The following is a 17,676-nucleotide window of genomic DNA, read 5'->3' on the forward strand; positions in this document are numbered from 1 at the left end:
AATAAATGACCACTGGGTTCCTACTGCCTAACGGAAGATACTTCTCCACTTGGCTCATTCGAACATAATTGTCCATTAGGCAGCATTTAACCATAATCATGTACTGCTCACAATATTTCAGACCATTATGTATTTCAAAATGTGTATTCTTTCTTTGGAGTTAAAAGTGTCAGGTGTTGACACTTAAAACTGAAAAGGCAAGAGGAGGGCAGGCAGATGCCCTCAGTGTGGAGTTTTATGCATATCTGATAACTCTGTGTCTGAAATTTGCACCAGGGCTCATGCAATTTATGACTCCCTTCAGTTCAACCTGGTGCCTTCACCTGCACAGGGCCCCTCCTGTGGGCTAACTGTGCCTTGTTATTTCAGCAGGACTTAGGGGAGAGATGATTACTTGGTGTAGTTACGCAGTGACATTTCACTGCTTCTGATCACACTTGCCTTTACAAAGCTCTCTGCCCAGCTGGGGACACTTTCCTCTCCACCCCCCACAGCCCCCCAAACTCCCATATAATGGCTTCCAACTGTCTCCCTTTCAAAGAAGTGGACCCTTTGGTGGCCAGCACTACTCTATTATTTGTTCTTACATTTGGAGGGAGCGCAAAGGGGCTGGCATTTTTCAGGATTATCTGTATTCTGTTTACTTGTTCTTGGCCCAGATGTGCTTCAGGGAAACTTGGCTCAGTCTTCTGTTTTTGATACTGAGGATGAGTTAGTGACAAGTGCGTTAGTTGCTTGGTTGTGTCCAACTCTTTGCAACCTGTGACTGTAGCCTACCAGGCTCCTCTGTCCATGGAATTCCCCAGGCAAGAATACTGCAATGGATTGCCATGCCCTCCTCCAGGAGATCTTTCTGACCCAGGGATCAAATCCGGGTCTCCCACATTGCAGGCAGATTCTTTACCATTTAAGCCATCAAAGAAGCCCAATGACCACAGACATTTTCTCCCTCCCCCTTCAAGAGGCTGTTCTTTAAAAGATGCGTCGCTCGCAAAATGGTGACATTGGTTAGTTCTAGGTGGTGGATACACACTTGTTTATATATTCTTTTTGCCCTCCTCTCTATGTGTTATAACGCAGAATAATTAAAATCACAAAGTTGTGTGGAACAATTCCTCGTGTTTTGCATCTTTGTGCCTCTATTCCAGGGACCCTCAGATGGGGAGAGGTCGAAGGCAGCTACTAGGACGGAGAAAGGTCCTCTCTTTAAATTTATATTTAAAATTTTTAATTGATTTGTTTTTGGCTGCACTGGATCTTTGTTGCTTTGCACGGGCTTTCTCTTGTTGTGGTGAGCAGGGGCTACTCTTTGTTGCAGGGCTTGGGCTTCTCATTGTGGCGGCTTCTCTTGTTGTGGAGCGTGGGCTCTAGGGTGCATGGGCTTCAGCAGCTGGAGCACGTGGGCTCGGTGGCTGCAGTTTGCCGGCTCAATAGTACTGGCACACGGGCTTAATTGTTCTGAGGCATGTGGGATCTTCCCAGGTTAGGGACCGAACCTGTGTCTCCTGCGTTGGCAGGTTGATTCTTATTCACTGAGCCACCAGGGAAGTCTAAGAAAGGTCCTTTCGAAAGCATGATTTCTAATTTGTATTTCAACCCAAGTCACTGCAAGTATCAATACAAGTTAAAATGCTAAAATCGGTCCTGTAATTCTTTTTATGCAGGGAACAGGATTTCCCCTCCAAATTAGTCCTTTCCCAGCAGTGGATGGGCTGAACACCCAGGCACCAGGCAGTTAGCTCCCTTCCATCTGGCGTGGCCATGTGAACAATTCATTTGGCTTGCCTTTTTAAATAAAGTGATTTTTAATGAAGCAAGCTGTGAATTTAATAGATACCTTAAAACAGCTTCTTTGTAACTAAGCTTTAAGTAACAAAGCAACTGCTAAATTAGCCACCAGAATCAAGGGAAAAATCCAAATCCGAACAACTGTAGGATTAAGCGTCTCTAGACGTCAGTCATCAGGCAGGTCATGTCCACTACTGGACAAAGGATGGGGAGGCTGGTGACAAGGCAGGCAAGGAAGCACTTGGCCAACACTAAGGCAGCTGCAGCGCATGGTGCTTCTCACCAGTCTGTGCTAGCACTCTGTCTCTTGCCGGTTCATTAATTGTGTGATTTTGAACCAGCCATTTCTGCTCACTTATAATGTGGGGACAATAGGAGGAGATCATTAAGTTCAGTCTGTACTACTTGGGAGAAAGATGTTGGTAGAAAGAAATCACATACCATTAGCAAATTCTTTTAAAGGTGGGGTTGTTGTTCAGTTGCTAACTCATGTCTGACTCTGCAATTCAATGGATGCAGCAGGCCACGGTTCCCTGTTCCTTACCATCTCCCGGAGTTTGCCCAAGTTCATGGCCACTGAATTGTTGGTGATGCTATCCAACCATCTCATCCTCTGCCACTCTCTTCTTTTGCTCTCAATCTTTCCCAGCATCAGGATCTTTTCCTATGATATGAGTCGGCTCTTCATATCAGGTAGCCAGAGTATTGGAGCTTCAGCTTCAGCATCAGTCCTTCCAATGAGTACTCAGGGTTGATTTCCTTTAGGATTGACTGGTTTGATCTCCTTTCAGTCCAAGGGACTCTCAAGAGTCTTCTCCAGCACCACAGTTTGAAAGCATCATTCTTTGGTGCTCAGCCTTCTTTATGGTCCAACTCTCACATTGATACATGACTACTGGAAAGACCATAGCTTTGACTGTATGGACCTTTGTCAGCAAAGTGATGTCTCTGCTTTTTAATACACTGTCTAGTGTTAGGTTTTAAAGGTAGGGGACGCCATGCAATTTTGGAATCTCAAATGTAAAAAGCAGGCACATGCTGCAGAGGGTGAAGAGGAGTGGGTGGGTGTAAGCAGAAGGCAAGACCCTCGGGAACTAGACAGTGCATGCATGTCCAACCTGAAGGCATTCAATTTTTAAGAAAGAGTGTTTATTCAATAAAGCACACCTTTGTGCAAGAATGAGGTCACCCATTGGCTAGTTCTGCTCTGTTTCACTGGTAAGAAGACTGACGCATTCAGAGGAGGAATGATTTGTTCAGGTTCTCACTGAAGTAGTGGGTGGCCAGCTGTCTGTCTCATGGTTCTACAACAGCAGCCACAGCCGGGGTGTTAAGCCCTGCTAGGAAAAGTCACCAGCACAGATGTCACTCAGTGCGAGGGGCTTTTGTTGTGTTCTCTGAAAAACAGACAAAAAAGTCCCTCACCATGCCCCCTTTCTGTTATGTAATCTTTCCTTGGCTGTTGGCTTTGGGAGCTTCAACCTGGCCTGGAGCTGGTGGAAGAGCTGCCTCCAGGAGATGGGGCTGCAGAGGAAGGGCCTGATCAGCCCTGGGGAAGCTAAGGCCCCATGCCTGGTGGATAGGAGGGAGGGAAGTGGGAGCTCCAGGTGGATTCAGGTAAATCCATTCCCCATCCCACCGCTCAGACACTGCATGTGGCTTTTCCTTGTCCCTCCAGAACACAGGAGGAGAGCAAGGCCTGAGGGGGGTACCTGAGACCTTCCTTGCTCCTTGCTGGGGTTTTGACCTCATGTGAGTGACTGAGTGTTAGTCACTCTGTGTCCGACTCTTTGTGAGGCCATGGACTGTAGCCTGCCAGGCTCCTCTGTCCATGGAGCTCTCCAGGCAAGAATACTGGACTGGACTTCCATGGCCTTCTCCAAGGGATCAAACCTGGGTCTCCTGCATTGCAGGCAGATTCTTTACCATCTAAGCCACCAGGGAAGCCCACGGCAAACCTGTGCCTTCATCTACCACATGGGCAAGACCATCTTTTCCCCCGCAGACCATGCTGAAGACTTTGATTCCCCAGAGTTTACATTCCAAAAACCCTGACAAAGGCCAGCTGGGCCTGGATCTTCCCAGTTGGCCTGACCCTCCCAACTCCATCTCCCTCCTCTAACTCTGGTCAGCATCTCCTGGCCAAACTCTGAAGCACACGTTATCTCCTCACTGGTTGCCAGTGGAACAGGGCTCCTGCCACCTGACTGAGGACTGATGACTAGAAGGCAGGCAGAATTTGTCAGAATCATCACATTTGTTGTGTGGCTCAAAGCAGTGGTGTTGGTTTTATATTATACAAGCCCTTGTCCAACTGTGTCTGTCTTGAACCAAAGGGCAAAGGGTCATTCTCTTTGATGTACAACCACAGGCTCCAAATATGATATATAGTTTGCAGTTGGGAGGAAGATTCTCTATTTATCTGTCTGTTTAATGAACAGAGGCTTTGTGACAGCCTATCACGTACTGTGATTATGGTCCAGCCACCTTACTCTTGGGCTGTGCTTTGTTCACCGGCTGGAATGAAGAGGGGAGGTTGCCCACCTTCCTTTGAGGAAGTTAGGGGGTCCTCATGCCTGGGAAGCTTCCTCCATCAGTTTCTATCCTCTCTGGTGTCATTCCTTAATTATCCCAAGGCTACAGGGGTTTGCTGATGAAAACGAACACTCTGAAACCAAAAGTTCACATTTCAACCTTGTTGTTGTGCAGTCGCTCGGTCATGTCTGACTCTGCGACCCCATGGACCGCAGCATGCCAGCACGTTTTAACCTAGAAGAATACATATGTACACACTGCTATATTTTAAAACAGATAACCAATGAGGACCTACCGTATAGCGCAGGGAACCCTACTCAATACCCTGTAAAAACCTACATGGGAAAAGAACTTGAAAAAGAATAGGTACATGTATATGTATAATTAAATCACTGTGCTGTGCCCCTGAAACTAACACAACATTGTTGATCAACTATACTCCAATATAAAATAAAGTAAAAAAAAAAGAAGCCAAACCCACTACAATGAAGTGAGCAACATCCTTTCCTAAGCCTGACAGAACATAGTAGGAGGGTTTCAGTGAAGTCTCAAATCTATTAAATAGCCAAGCGCCAAGGCACAAAGTCGTTTCTTCACAGCAGTTCAACTCTGCTCCCTTTTGTATAGCTGAAGATGACATTGGATCCTCGGCACACTTTAAAACCATTTTCCTCCAGTGACTTAAAAAATTATAAACGAAAAGTTTGAAAAAAAAAAGTCTTTAATCCTCATCTCCCAAGCTTTATATTCCATTATTCTGAGTAACTGATATGTGTGAAAACACTCTCAGTTTCAATTTAGCTCAACCTCAGACTCACCGGGAACAGCTTTTAAATTGTTCATACAATTCCTATCAATCAGCTGGGGTTGTGTAAAGGGAAATAGGAATACGGAAACCTAATCACTCCTTCTGTGAAAAATCATCATGTTTTCCTGTTTGGAGACAGATCAGATCCTAGGAAGCCTTTCCTGCAGATTTCCACCATTTCCTGGCTGTTTCATTTTAATCTTGACATTGTTGAGCTGATCTATTACTTCATGAGTTTCCCGGGCAAGGGCAGGTGTTACTGATATATGTCTTAGGAAAGCCCATTGGCAGATATTCCCATCCTAGAAGCTGATGTTGCAAGCACGCTATCTGCACATAGTAAGCTGGACTTCCTTGGCAAACTGCTCAATCAGATATGCAATCACGGCAAAAGGCGGAAGTCAAGGCACAGAGTTTCGGGAAGAAACTGTGCTATTTTTATTGGTTTGCTGTATTTCACCCTTATAAAAGAATGGTATTAGAGTTCATCGTAGAGATAGAAATGAGGAAAACTGAAAATGAGTAGAGAGGAGACCATAAAACCACCCAGGCTAGTCATTCCGTGAATCCTTTTATGGTTAGTGGATGTCTATTTACTGCATTCTACCAGGTCAATATTCTTGGGGCTAATTCATCTGACAAATTGCCACTGGACACATTTTCCATCATCAACAAAAATACGTAGCCTTCCTGAGAGAAGTGCTGCCTGGGTAGGTATGAAATGTATGTGGGTTGTATCTGTTTTCCTTTTTGCTATGGACAGTTCAAATGCTTTCCTTTCAAACTTTGCCCAAGTAGACACAGATCTTTTAGGAGATTTACACCAGCTGGACTGTAGAGGAAATCCACCCATAATTGAATAACCCCAACCAACTCTCTTGGGTTGAAACTACCTCGTTATACTAGCACCAAGAAAATATTTAGGGTATAAAACTGAAAATGAATTAAAAAGGCTAAAAAAGAATTAGTCTCGCCATGTAGGTAGGTAGGTAAGTAGATACACACAGCAACTTACTGAAGCACTGGGCTGGCCAAAAAGTTTATTTGGGTTTTCCTGTGACAGCATATAGAAAGACTGGAATGGACATTTTGGCCAACACAATGTAATTTACTCACCTTACAATAGGCTCATTTCAAGTGTAGAATGTATTTTTTTTGCACAAGAATTTGAGCCTTTTGGAGACCAAAGAGATCATGGAGAATCTGCAGTTCACCCTAAACACTGCAGCTCAGAGCAACAGGTATGTCACCCAGATGGTCAGTGGAAAGTGGAGAAGTGATGCCCAGTTTGGAGATGCTATTAATAATCCGTCTATTGACTTGGCCATTTTGAGTAGAAACTCATTCTTTGCAAGGAGAGGGAAGAAAGACTTTATGTAGTAGCCTGTGTAGAAGATAGCTTTGGGTTCCTGATCTGTTAAAAATGAGCATCCAGCTGCTGGCTGCAGAAAGTGTAAGAGACAAGAGGAGAGGAAGGATCTTCAGAATGAGATTGAGGAAGATGAAGGCTTACGGTGGATGAAGGACTCTTAAAGTTTACTAAAGAATGGGAGTCTGCGGAGTTAGGCAATTCAGACTGATGTAATGTCTGGATGCTGACAAATAAAATTTATAAATGGGTTTTTAAACCACTTCCTCTAGCAATGGGAGTTGTTACTATCACATTGATTTTGAAATGAAATGTTATGGAATTTTCTTGCTTTAATGAGAAGGCAGAACCTACTGGTAAATAAAGTAATGATTAAAGCAATTAAAGAGGGAAAATGATAAATAAAGTAACAATACTCCTAATGCTTAAACCCAAATAGGCAGGTTTTGCTGATTTGCTGAAAAGATTCATTTTCATCTTGAAGTAAACATATTGAGAAGCAATGCTCACTGTGAATAAACCTGCCCTTTGGTAAGAGGAGAAAAGTCAATTAGTAATGTCATTTGTTTAAAAATCTGCCTGCACCTGGTTCTCATTTGTCCTCCAGCTGAGAAACCAAAGACAACTTCTTTTTATTGCTTGTGGTCAAACAGCAAGTTCATCTCGCCATCGGATGATCAAACGGCCAGCCTCCCCTGGCTTGAGAAGGCCTGCCTTTCACTTTCAACTTGTTCAATCATCATTAACTCTGAAAAACGTCACATTCCATTTGTGCAATGAAAATGTCACCACCAGTGACCGTTTGGGTGAAGTTTGTGTAGGCGAGGACCTAAATCTTGCAGAGCACCTCACACATTCTCAAGGTCTTTTGCCTTGTTTCCTTGTTTAATGACAGTGGTCTGAGATCCTGGAGTCCATCTACAGCCTGACACCCGTGGCTCTGAAGAAACCTCTGTGGGGGGTACATGTGTCTCTCTGAGACTGCAAGGGTTCACTGCATGACCTGAGACATGTGTGTTATCTGACACGCATGCACCCCAACCCCAGCCTTTGTTAGCTATTATGCATACACATACTGGGGTTTTCGCCAAGTAAAAAGTCTTCTCTACTGGGGAGAGACCACTTGAAAAAAAAGACCACTGGATACAGCCCATTTCAAAGCAAGGTTTTCTTTCTTTGGGAAGCCAGCTGCCCTGAAAAGAGCTGCAATATCAAGCTGGGGAGGTTCCACAAAGTTTCTGGAAAGGAGAAATAGGCTTCTTTTTAACTTTTGCCATTGGGCTTGAAAATCTTCGCCTCCTTTGTTTATTATTTAATTATATTTCTTCCTCTGCAGAGAAGTTCTGAAATGAAAATCCCAAAGAATGTGGTAGTGAGCTAAATCCTCATGGCACTCTACCAAAATGAATTTCTGGAAGTAGATGTCAAGCAGCAAGACACCTAAATTAAGAGGTCACTTGATCTAGAATCTTAAAAAGGAGTATTGCGTTTATTGGGGCAAGTCAAATAAATTTTGTGCCGTTTGGCAAGGAGGTCACAGCTAAAACAGCCCCCGGTTATAGGTCCTGATTAGATTTTCAAGGTCAGAACCAAGAGAATGTATAAGCAGAGCTCTCTAGAACCTTAGTGCCAACATGCTAACACGCTATTTTAAGTAGCCTCCAAGAAGGGCTTCTTGATTTCTAGCTTTAGTTTAGTGTCAAAGTTCCACTGAGTCAGCTGAAATAAGGTTATCAGCCCAACTGGATTATAGGCACAATGTCTTGGCCTCTTCCAGCTAGCTCTGGTTCAAGTGTATGAAAATATTTATTGTTGCCAATATGCAATTTTTGATTGACTGGCAGCTGGAGAGTAGGAGAGAAGGCAAAAATAACCTAATAACTTCTTCCAGTTTCTCCAGTTAATACAAAGACACTTGCTCCTTGAAAGGAAAACTGTGACAAACCTAGACAGCATATTAAAAAGCAGAGATATCACTTTGCTGACAAAGGTCTGTATAATCAAAGCTATAGTTTGTCCAGTAGTCATGTATGGATGTGAGAGTTAGACCACAAAGAAGGCTGAGCACCAAAGAATTGATGCTTTTGAATTGTGGTGCTGAAGAAGACTCTTGAGAGTCCTTTGGACTACAAGATCAAACCAGTCAATCCTAAAAGAAATCAACCCTGAATATTCACTGGAATGACTGATGCTGAAGCTGAAGCTCCAATACCTTGGCCACCTGATGTGAAGAGGTAACTCAGTGGAAAAGACCCTGATGTGGAGAAAGATGGAAGGTAAAAGGAGGCAGCAGAGGATGAGATAGAGAGCCTCACTGACTCAACAGACATGAATCTGAGCAAACTCCGGGAGACAGGGGAGGACAGGGAAGCCTGGCGTGCTGCAGTCCATGGGGTGGCAAAGAACCAGACACAATTTAGCAACTGAACAACAAAAATACAAGACCGGACCCCGGGTCTAAAGAAGAATCACGTGGCTCCTAAAATAGGAAAGATAATGTACTGCCATTTTAATGGCTGGGTTGACAGCATCACTTTTAAGAAAAGAGATATCAACACTAGGTTATTAGCTGAAAAAAGCTTGTGTGTAATTTCCTAGGAGAGATTTTTTTAATTCAAACTCTTGCATATATACCTAATGTTATAAGTGTTTTATAAATATTAGTTCATTTACCCCTCATAGTAACTCCAAGAGGTGCAGTCACTTACGTAAGGTGTAGAACTAGTCAAACCCAAAAATGTAGGTCTTTGTGCGTTATACTACACCCCACTCCAGTATTCTTGCCTGGAGAATCCTATGTACAAGGAGCCTGGCGGGTTACAGTCCATAGGGTCACAGAGAGTTGGATACGACTGAAGCGACTGAGCACACACACAGTTATACTTTTCTACAAAGATTTCTCTGACTAGGCAACCCAAATGCCCATTTATCTGTTGCTTCAAGGTGAGCAATGGTGTGCAAAGAGAACAGTGTTTGATCTGTTTGCTCCGTGTCACAGGAATGGAAAAATGGAGATCAAGTCTCTAAAACGTCCCCTATCTCCTCACACTGATTTCTTCTACTCTCTCATCTCCACTTCATAGAGGTCACCTTTCTGCCATTGGCTCCTGAGTGCTGACTCTGTGTCTCCTGTCTCACACATACACACAGGCACGCGCGCACACACACACACACACACACAGCTATTACTATGCTTCAATGAAGCGGCACAGGGTCTGTGAGCTGGGCATAAAAGCAGACATCATTTGCTCATTAGAGCTAAGTTTTCAAGACGTGCCCCAATTACTGACCTCCACCAACGGCCTGGGTTTGCGCTCGACTGCAAACCTGAAGTGGCAGAGTTCACAGTAGCTGGTGTTTGAGGACGACAGCCAGTGTTCCAGGCAGCTCCGATGAATTGTCCCCAAGGTCCCTGTACATTCACACGGAGAGAGCAAGTCCTCTTGACTGCTGCCCTCGTGGCAGATCCTGCACATCGGCCGGTCATTGAAGGGACTGCAAGAGAAGGAGGGGCGCCTGCTGGTCACGGGCTGGTAACCACCGCCACGCCATGGTCCTCCGGCTCTGGGGCCCTCGGACCCTCCTCCACAGCAGCTGCTCAGAACATACATCTGCTTTAAAACCCGAGATCTACACTGGCATTCGGCAGTGGGGGCTGGGGTCCTTGGGCATCTACTTTCGTCAAAACAACGAACTAGGGGGTGGCTAATACCAGAGTAGGCGGACCCAGGGACATAGTGAGGGAAAAGGAGCAATGAGTTAATTCTGCCTTGGATGTTGATGTAGTTCAGGCAAACTACCAATCGAAAAATAAAAATCATCCTTTGCTAGTAAGAAATTGTTTGCAAACAACACCGATTATAGTTTCTAGACAAACCGAGTCTTTTGAACTAGGCCGGGACACTTTTGAATACCCAGAGGTTCTTTGCCTTTCTCTTTTTAGTGGGAGAGTGAGAGGAGGAAAACAGATGGGCAGCTGACCCTGAAGCCGCCACACAGAACAGCAGCCTGAGCCAGAGCACAGAGCTGGAGCTTTCCTATGTTGCGCTTCAGGCTGCTGAGGACACTCGGCTGAAAGCCCGTAAAGGTATGTCCTACCAAGGTGGCCTCAGTCCAAGGCTTGGCCTTTAACTTGGAAACATCACCCCTGTGAGGACTCATGGTGTTGTGGCTAGTGAGGCAGGCTCTGGAGTCGTGCCACTTGGGCTCAAACCCCAGCTCTGCTGCACATGAGCTGGCTCACTTTGGGCAAGTTATGTCATCTCTCTGGACTTTAGCTTCCTCATCTCTAAAATGGGCTCAAAGCAGGGTACCTTCCTCATATGGTGACTGTGAGGATGAGAAAGTGTAATCCAGGCTACAAGCTTAGATGAGGGACTGGCATGTAGTAAGTGCCTAGTTAATGCTCACTATTTTCACTTGTAGAAAAACTCAGGTCGGGGAAAATCAAATGACATGGCCCTCATCACATACGTCAGAGGCCAAGGGAAAGCTCCAAGTAAGACGGCCTCAGTTCTCAATGGATACTGGAGGGCTATCCGCCTCTGATCAATGTCTTCTTATATTGCTGGAGGTCCTTATAGGGTATTAGATTTTTAAATGTCATCACTGTATGTGCCAACCCAACGACTGGCCGATTTACCCACCTTTCCCCACTTCTTCCTGTCCCCCAAAGCAGACAGTGACCCAGGCTTATGCTAACCCCCCTCTCTCTGGCTCCATCTTTGTGGAAACAGCCACGAAAACACTGCTCTTTCCCAAAGGCTTTTCTGGGGATGATCCTGGGACTGAGTGAAGGCTAAAAGGGGATTAAAAGAGGAAAGGAGGCTCCTTCCCACTTGCCAAAAGGAGCCCCACATGCTCAGGGGTGGGAAAAGAAAGTTTAAAGAGTTGACTTTTTTCTGTCATTATTCCTGGCCTCCATCATTCACCTTGAACCAAATGCTTATAAAATTGTAAAAGTTCTGGTTTACACTACTGTATGGTAGGAGAACATGTAAAAATGCCTGACACACACGCGTGCACACACACAAACTGGCTCCCAGGTCTCAGCCGTTTCAGCTCTGCAGCCCATGCTTCCTGATCAAAGGAGGTGTTTGATGGCTCAAGGGTGACAGGGGCACATGCGGACAGATAACTATCTGTCTCAGTTCACAGCCGAGCACTTACACTCACGGCCTCCTTGTATTCTGAGACCTAACCAATTGTTACAAGTTTTCCCAGATGTAGAAAAATATGTATTGACCCTTTTTTTTTTTCATTTCTTTGCTTTGTGAAAGCCAAACAGACTGACAGCAGAAGGCACGTGGATAATGTTTATAACACGTGTGGGTGGGTGACTCCATGTCTGGCAGCCACGACTTGTGGGGCCAGGGAGTTTGGGGTGGTACAGAGAATGCTGTGGTTTCACCAGGGGTCCTGTTGCACGTAGGGGTTGATGAGCCTGTAGGTGCACTGGAGGAGTTGGCTGAATTGCTCAGACCAAGGTAAGCAGTTGAGGTCTGAGTGACCGACCCAACGTTTCAGGGTCAGACGTGTCAGCAGTGAAATCATAGGGCATGTCTACTATTGAAATACATTTTACAGTCGTAAGACAGGTCCCACTTACTCATTCTGAAATAAATGGAGACGCCGAGGAGCACTTAGTGGCCAGGCAGCCTGTGGCTCTCCACATGCCAGTGGGTGGCAAGAGCACCAGGGGAGACCTCCAGGGACAAAGGGCTGGCCTGGATAAACCATGTCTGGGCTGCTCAAAGCCTTCAGTCTGGCTCAGTTCATCACTCAGGGGACACGAGCTGCGGGTGTTAATGATAGGACTTCACAGGGCAGAGTGTGTATGAAGGATCGTGGAGGGGGCATGTGGAGGGCAAAGGAGGAGGCAGCAGAAGAGTCCCCCAAATGGGGATGTGCCTGAGGAGACCCCCCAGGAAGCTGCGCTGAATCAGCCCCCATCACGGGGTGCTGACTAGCCTGCACACCAGAACGTCACTTCAAAAGTTTTACCCACGTGTCCGGTCACTTTGGCTCAGTCACCTGAAACCAGAGGCCTCCTTGGTTCTATCCTAACAAAGGCGGCTACCTTTGTTAGTACCTGAAGTCGACAAGAAAGTAATTAACCGTCACAAGGTCAAAATAACAAATGTTAAGCAAGTGACCCCGCGCCTTGTGGGATCCTTCCCTGCCTGGCTCTCTGCGAGTGTGACTTTAAGCAGAAAACTCCACAGGGTGAGTTTTAGCTTTTTGCCCCATTGCTATAGAAATGGCAATAACAGAACTTGTATAGTTTTTTATTTTTGTTTCCTCCCCAGTACCTCCTCTCACCTGACACAAAAACCTGAGCACTAATTACATTCCCTTCAGCATTTCACATCTGACAGAAAGCGCTGGGGATCAATCACAGACTCATTGATTTTAATGGTGGTACTACCTCTGGGTGGCAAGGGTCCGCACTACTGTTGAAAGCAGCTGCCCGTCCTTAGCGGAAACTTGCATGACATACTGCGGCTGCCCATTCACCAGGCTGCCACAGTCCTCCACGGTCTTCACCACGGGCGCAGCGGAGCAGGTGCAGTCTGGCAGCACTTCGGGCAGGTGACTGCAGCGGCTGGTTGTCATGGTAACAGACAGCAATTACTCTGCTAATGGCTTCCACATTCACACAGGATTTCCATCTAAGAGAGAGCAGAAAACAGTTTACTTGGGCAGGGTACTTAATAGAAAACGGAGAATTATGGCCACCATCATCGTGTCATGATTTAATAGAAATAACAGGTGGTACTTTATCTTGCAACCATTTACAAAGCACACGCATACCGCATACACTCAGCCCACGAGAAACAGTAGATATGGTTATGAACAGGACAGTGAGCGAGTCAGTGTATGTAAACACCGAGGATCGGAGAGGGGAGGGCATGGTGGGCCCTGCAGCCAGATCTGAAGAGAAGATAAGCAGTTCTCCCGCTCCGGGCCAGAGAAGCAATAAGTCTTTGTTGACACTCTCTCAGAGTTACTAGAACCATTATTAAAACCGTTTGCGACTACTTTTTTCTTGGAAGCAATTTATTCTCTATGCAGCTTCATTCTGAGATGCTAAGATTAAAAAGAGAGTGAAGAAAGGCAAAACGAAAGGGGAGAAAAAAAAACAAAACCATGTGAATTTGGCCAAGTAGCACGTTCCTGGGCAATATTTGCCAAACATGAATCACTCAATTAATGAACCACATTTCTGACTTTTCCCATATCTGTGTTCCATAACAAAATTATCTACTTAACGTGTCTTGAAAATTAGCTTCCTTTAAAAAGTTAACCTATTTTAGCCTTGTCTTAAAGTTATTCATGAAATGATGAGTTTGATGAACTTGTTATACCAATTTTCTTTTAAAGATGTTTATTTTTTTGGATGTGGGCCATTTTTAAAGTCTTTGTTGAATTTGCTACAATATTGCTACAATATGTTTTAGTATTTTGATGGTGAGACAGGTGGGGTCATAGCTCCCGGACCAGGGATTGAACCTGTACCCCCTGCATTGGAAGGCAAAGTCTTAATCACTAGACCTCCAGGCAAGTCCGTATATATATTTTTAATAGACATTACAATAAATACATTAGTACTAAGCTTTTGGTTCTTTTTGTGTACCACTTAAAATCTAGGGACACTGCCTTCTCAGGGGTGAACACATAGATGAATGAGGTCTCTACCACCTGTTAAGAATAATCCATTCTTAATAAGGACCTTACCTCGCTGACACATAGCCTGTCACATAGACGGCAAGAAATTCTGTTCCCAATTTGTGCGGTGTAGGCTTGAACTTGACCTCAAGTTCAAAGCATTCAGACCCAGTGGAGTAAGGAACTCCACTGCATCCAATAATAGATTTGCACGTGATGTGTAAGAAATAGAGGCCTTAAGAGAAACTCGCAGGAGGCATTTGTTTATGTCTAAAGTTGAGAGGACACAGTTTCACGGTCCATACACACCGTCTCCGCCCAGACTGCTCACCTCGAGCTTCTGAGCCCAGCACAGCCTGGACTCAGTGGACAGTGGCAGGGCTGGTGGACAGACTAAGTTCCTGTCAATTAGTAGTCTGGGTGGTCAAGGCCCCAAGTGTAAATAAATCTGCCTCCCAACCCTGAGGATTTTTGGAATTCCTCAAAGGGTTATTTTCTACTAGATATTTGTCTCTATTTACTACATTTTACTTGACTCCTACAGGTCTGGAAAATAGAGTCTGCCCAACTTCCAGAGCAATGTCCATCCATTGGACATTCTCAGGAGGAGAATGCCAGGCTTTCAGATGAACTTGAGCTGATGTGGTCACTGCTGACAAGCACATAACCACAGCCCTGACCAGTGGATGGGAATGGAATCCCCTCCTTCCTGCCGAGGAGTCTGGCTGGCCTCCCTTTCCTGTCCTCCTTGGCTGCCTCTAGTCCTTTCGGGGTCTGCGGTCTGGCCTCTCCCAGGAGCCCTTTGAGAACTGGCAATGGGGCCGGGGCTGTGGACACCAGCCATGGTCTGAGGCCTGATGTGAGGCAGTGGCAGGGCTCCGAGTATCATGACCCTACAGCCTTCTCAACCCCCAGGTACCGAGCATTCAAAAAGCCCAATGAGCTGATTAGCTAGTATAGTGTTGCTTGTTAAAGAGGATTTGTCTCTTTTATTTTTTCTCACATTACAAAATCAAGAAATATATGTTAAAGAAAGTACAGAAAAGCGCAAAGAAAATAAAACTCACTCAACATGCCACCACTTGAATAACCACAGTAAACTTTTTGGGTGGATAGCTTTTTAAGTTTTGGCAGGATTGGCAGGGTGGAGCTGATTTGTAACTGGGGTCAGATAGCTTTATCTTTTTTTTTTCCCCAAAGTTTTCAGACCGCAAAACAAAAAGGATGTTCAAAGGTCAGCTTCGAAAACTATGTCTAACCCCTCTTCCCTTGGCCTGCCCTGATAAAACCCCATTGACATGATTTTAAATTCTCATAGTGCCTGACAATCACAAAGTGTAACTTCCTGGCACAGCTCTCTTGCTTCACAAGGCAGCCATAGATTAAGAGCCAGGGGTGTGTTGGCAGGAAAAGCAGACACAGTGACCTTCTTGCCGTACGAAATCATTATGTCTGGGTGCGCTCTGAGAGTCTATTTTCGGGTTTTGCATAACTCCAACTCAGAGGCCCAAGCACTCCCTCCCCCCATTACATGGAGCTGCAAGGAGGAGGAGAAGGGATGCAGAATGAGAAAAGGAAGCCCGGCCAGTCAGCACTGAGGCTGCCCTTAATGAGGGGACTGCCTCTTAGACACATGAGGTCCCCAGGTTCATTCACTTATAAACTTAAGACTAAGTCCTCACTGAGGGCTTCTCAGTGAGGTGGCGCAGTTGGTAAAGAACCTGCCTGCCAATGCAGGAGACGCAAGAGACACAGTTTGATCTCTTTGGTCTGGAAGATCCCCTGGAGAAGGAAATGGCTACCCGCTCCAGTATTCTTGTCTGGAGAATCCCATGGACAGAGGAGCCTGGTGGGATACAGTCCATGGGTTTGCAAAGAGTCAGACTCAACTGAGCAACTGAACACACATAAACACACACACAGGTAGTAGTTCTAAATGTATGACCTAAATCTGCAATAAAATTGCCCTTAAAACAGTTCTGGAAGTAGAATTTCCTTAGAAGTATAATTTTACTTTTAGATGATATTCTTCATTTCACTTGCCTTCTCAAAGGTAACAGAGCTATTACCCACCAGCTGATCAGTTTATTCCATTCACAGAGAGCACCAGGCACTGAACTGGGCATAAAGGAAAAAGATTCCTCCTCTACTTTGCTTTCTCCTGCAAGCAAGCCCTGGCTCTTTCCCTCATGCTCTGCACCCAACTTAGCAATCAGTGTCCTGATTGAAATGATACTCGCGTCCAACACTCACTGAAGAACATACCGGCACGTCCGCTGACCACCACACACCAGAATAATCCTGACGTACTAAGGCCGGTGTGCCAGAGGTGAGTCCCCACGCTCCTTAAAGACTGTGTCTTGAATTGAAAATGCAGCGGGAGGGATTACATGGAGGATGGGCACCTTGACCTTGGTGGGAAGGGCTGAGTGGGCACTAGCCCCAGAAGAGGGAGTCTAATCAGGTGGAAGAAGAGAGAGGGGAGCATCTCCCCAACCTCAGTAAAAAAGAAGCCCTGAGGCTGAGATCAAGGCATGGGGCAGGAGTGGTTCTCGCAGGCTGCGGGCATCAATTGGCATGCACATGTTTGCACCTGGGGCAGTGACAATGGCCCCCTGCTTTGCCCTGTCTCTTCCAGAGCCACCTAGGAGAACAGCAGGCTCTTGCTGAGGATGCTAAAAATAGTCAGGCTGTAGCCTAGTCAGGGTCTGTAGCCTAGCACTGGTCTTCCACTGATTTTCCTGAAAAATTTCAAGTGCCATTTGATTGCCTTTTTTTGTTTGTTAAAATCAATACTGCTCCTAGGAAATTCCCCCAAGAATTCTGCTCTCTGGCTTTCTCAGGACAAAAACACTAATGCTGGGAGGGAGCAGTGTCCATATAAATGCGAAACCTCAAATTACACTGATGGGAGTTCTTTGTTGGTTAGGTTTGACACCTTATATAATTCCTCAGGCTGAGAATAAAACATGATTTGGCACTGGCCAAATTCTGCTGCACTCAGTGGGCGGACTGGGAATAGGTGTGTGAGAGGGAGACAAATGAAAAAGGAAGGAGTGGCTACAGAAATGAAAGCCTGATTAGACAATTGTGAAGATAAAAAGGACTGTCTGTGAAACTGTGACCCCTTTAAAGGCTAGAGTACAGTTTCATAAAAGCATGGACCCAACCAGGCTGCAGCTAATCATGGCTGAACAGGCTGCTGAAGGTAAGTGATTTCCATGGGAACACGGCTGGCATCATGAGGATGCATTCAGAAGACGTGGGGGAAGGGCAACGAAGCGAGCCGTGCTCACCCCTGCAGCCTTTGTGCCCCACAGCCCCCGAACCTCCACAAAGATCGTGGAGTTACAGGAAAGGCTCTGTTCTTAGAAGCAGGACGTCTAAGCCTGCACCCTGGCTCATCACTCACCGGAGTAAACCATACAGTCTCTCAGACTTTGCTGAGATTTTTTGCATTTGAAATCAGAGTATTGATACTTCCTGAGCCACCTCTTCTGGTTATTTG

At 45.6% G+C, this 17,676-nt stretch overlaps 1 protein-coding gene across 2 annotated transcripts in view; it reads right to left on the reverse strand.

Moving 5' to 3' along the window:
* MARCHF3 (membrane associated ring-CH-type finger 3) overlaps window positions 1-17,676 on the reverse strand; it is a 156,732-nt gene that overhangs the window by 28,262 nt on the left and 110,794 nt on the right. For both annotated transcript variants that reach the window (XM_006073357.3, XM_044947837.1), the window contains exons 2-3: window positions 12,928-13,171; window positions 9,791-9,995 (exon numbers count right to left, since the gene is read on the reverse strand). In XM_006073357.3, coding sequence (XP_006073419.1) covers window positions 9,791-9,995; window positions 12,928-13,115 — 393 coding nt within the window. In that variant the 5' untranslated portion in view covers window positions 13,116-13,171. The remainder of the gene's footprint in view (window positions 1-9,790; window positions 9,996-12,927; window positions 13,172-17,676) is intronic.

Source organism: Bubalus bubalis, chromosome 9 (assembly GCF_019923935.1).
Source record: "Bubalus bubalis isolate 160015118507 breed Murrah chromosome 9, NDDB_SH_1, whole genome shotgun sequence".
In the NCBI taxonomy this organism is placed as follows: Eukaryota; Metazoa; Chordata; class Mammalia; order Artiodactyla; family Bovidae; genus Bubalus; species Bubalus bubalis.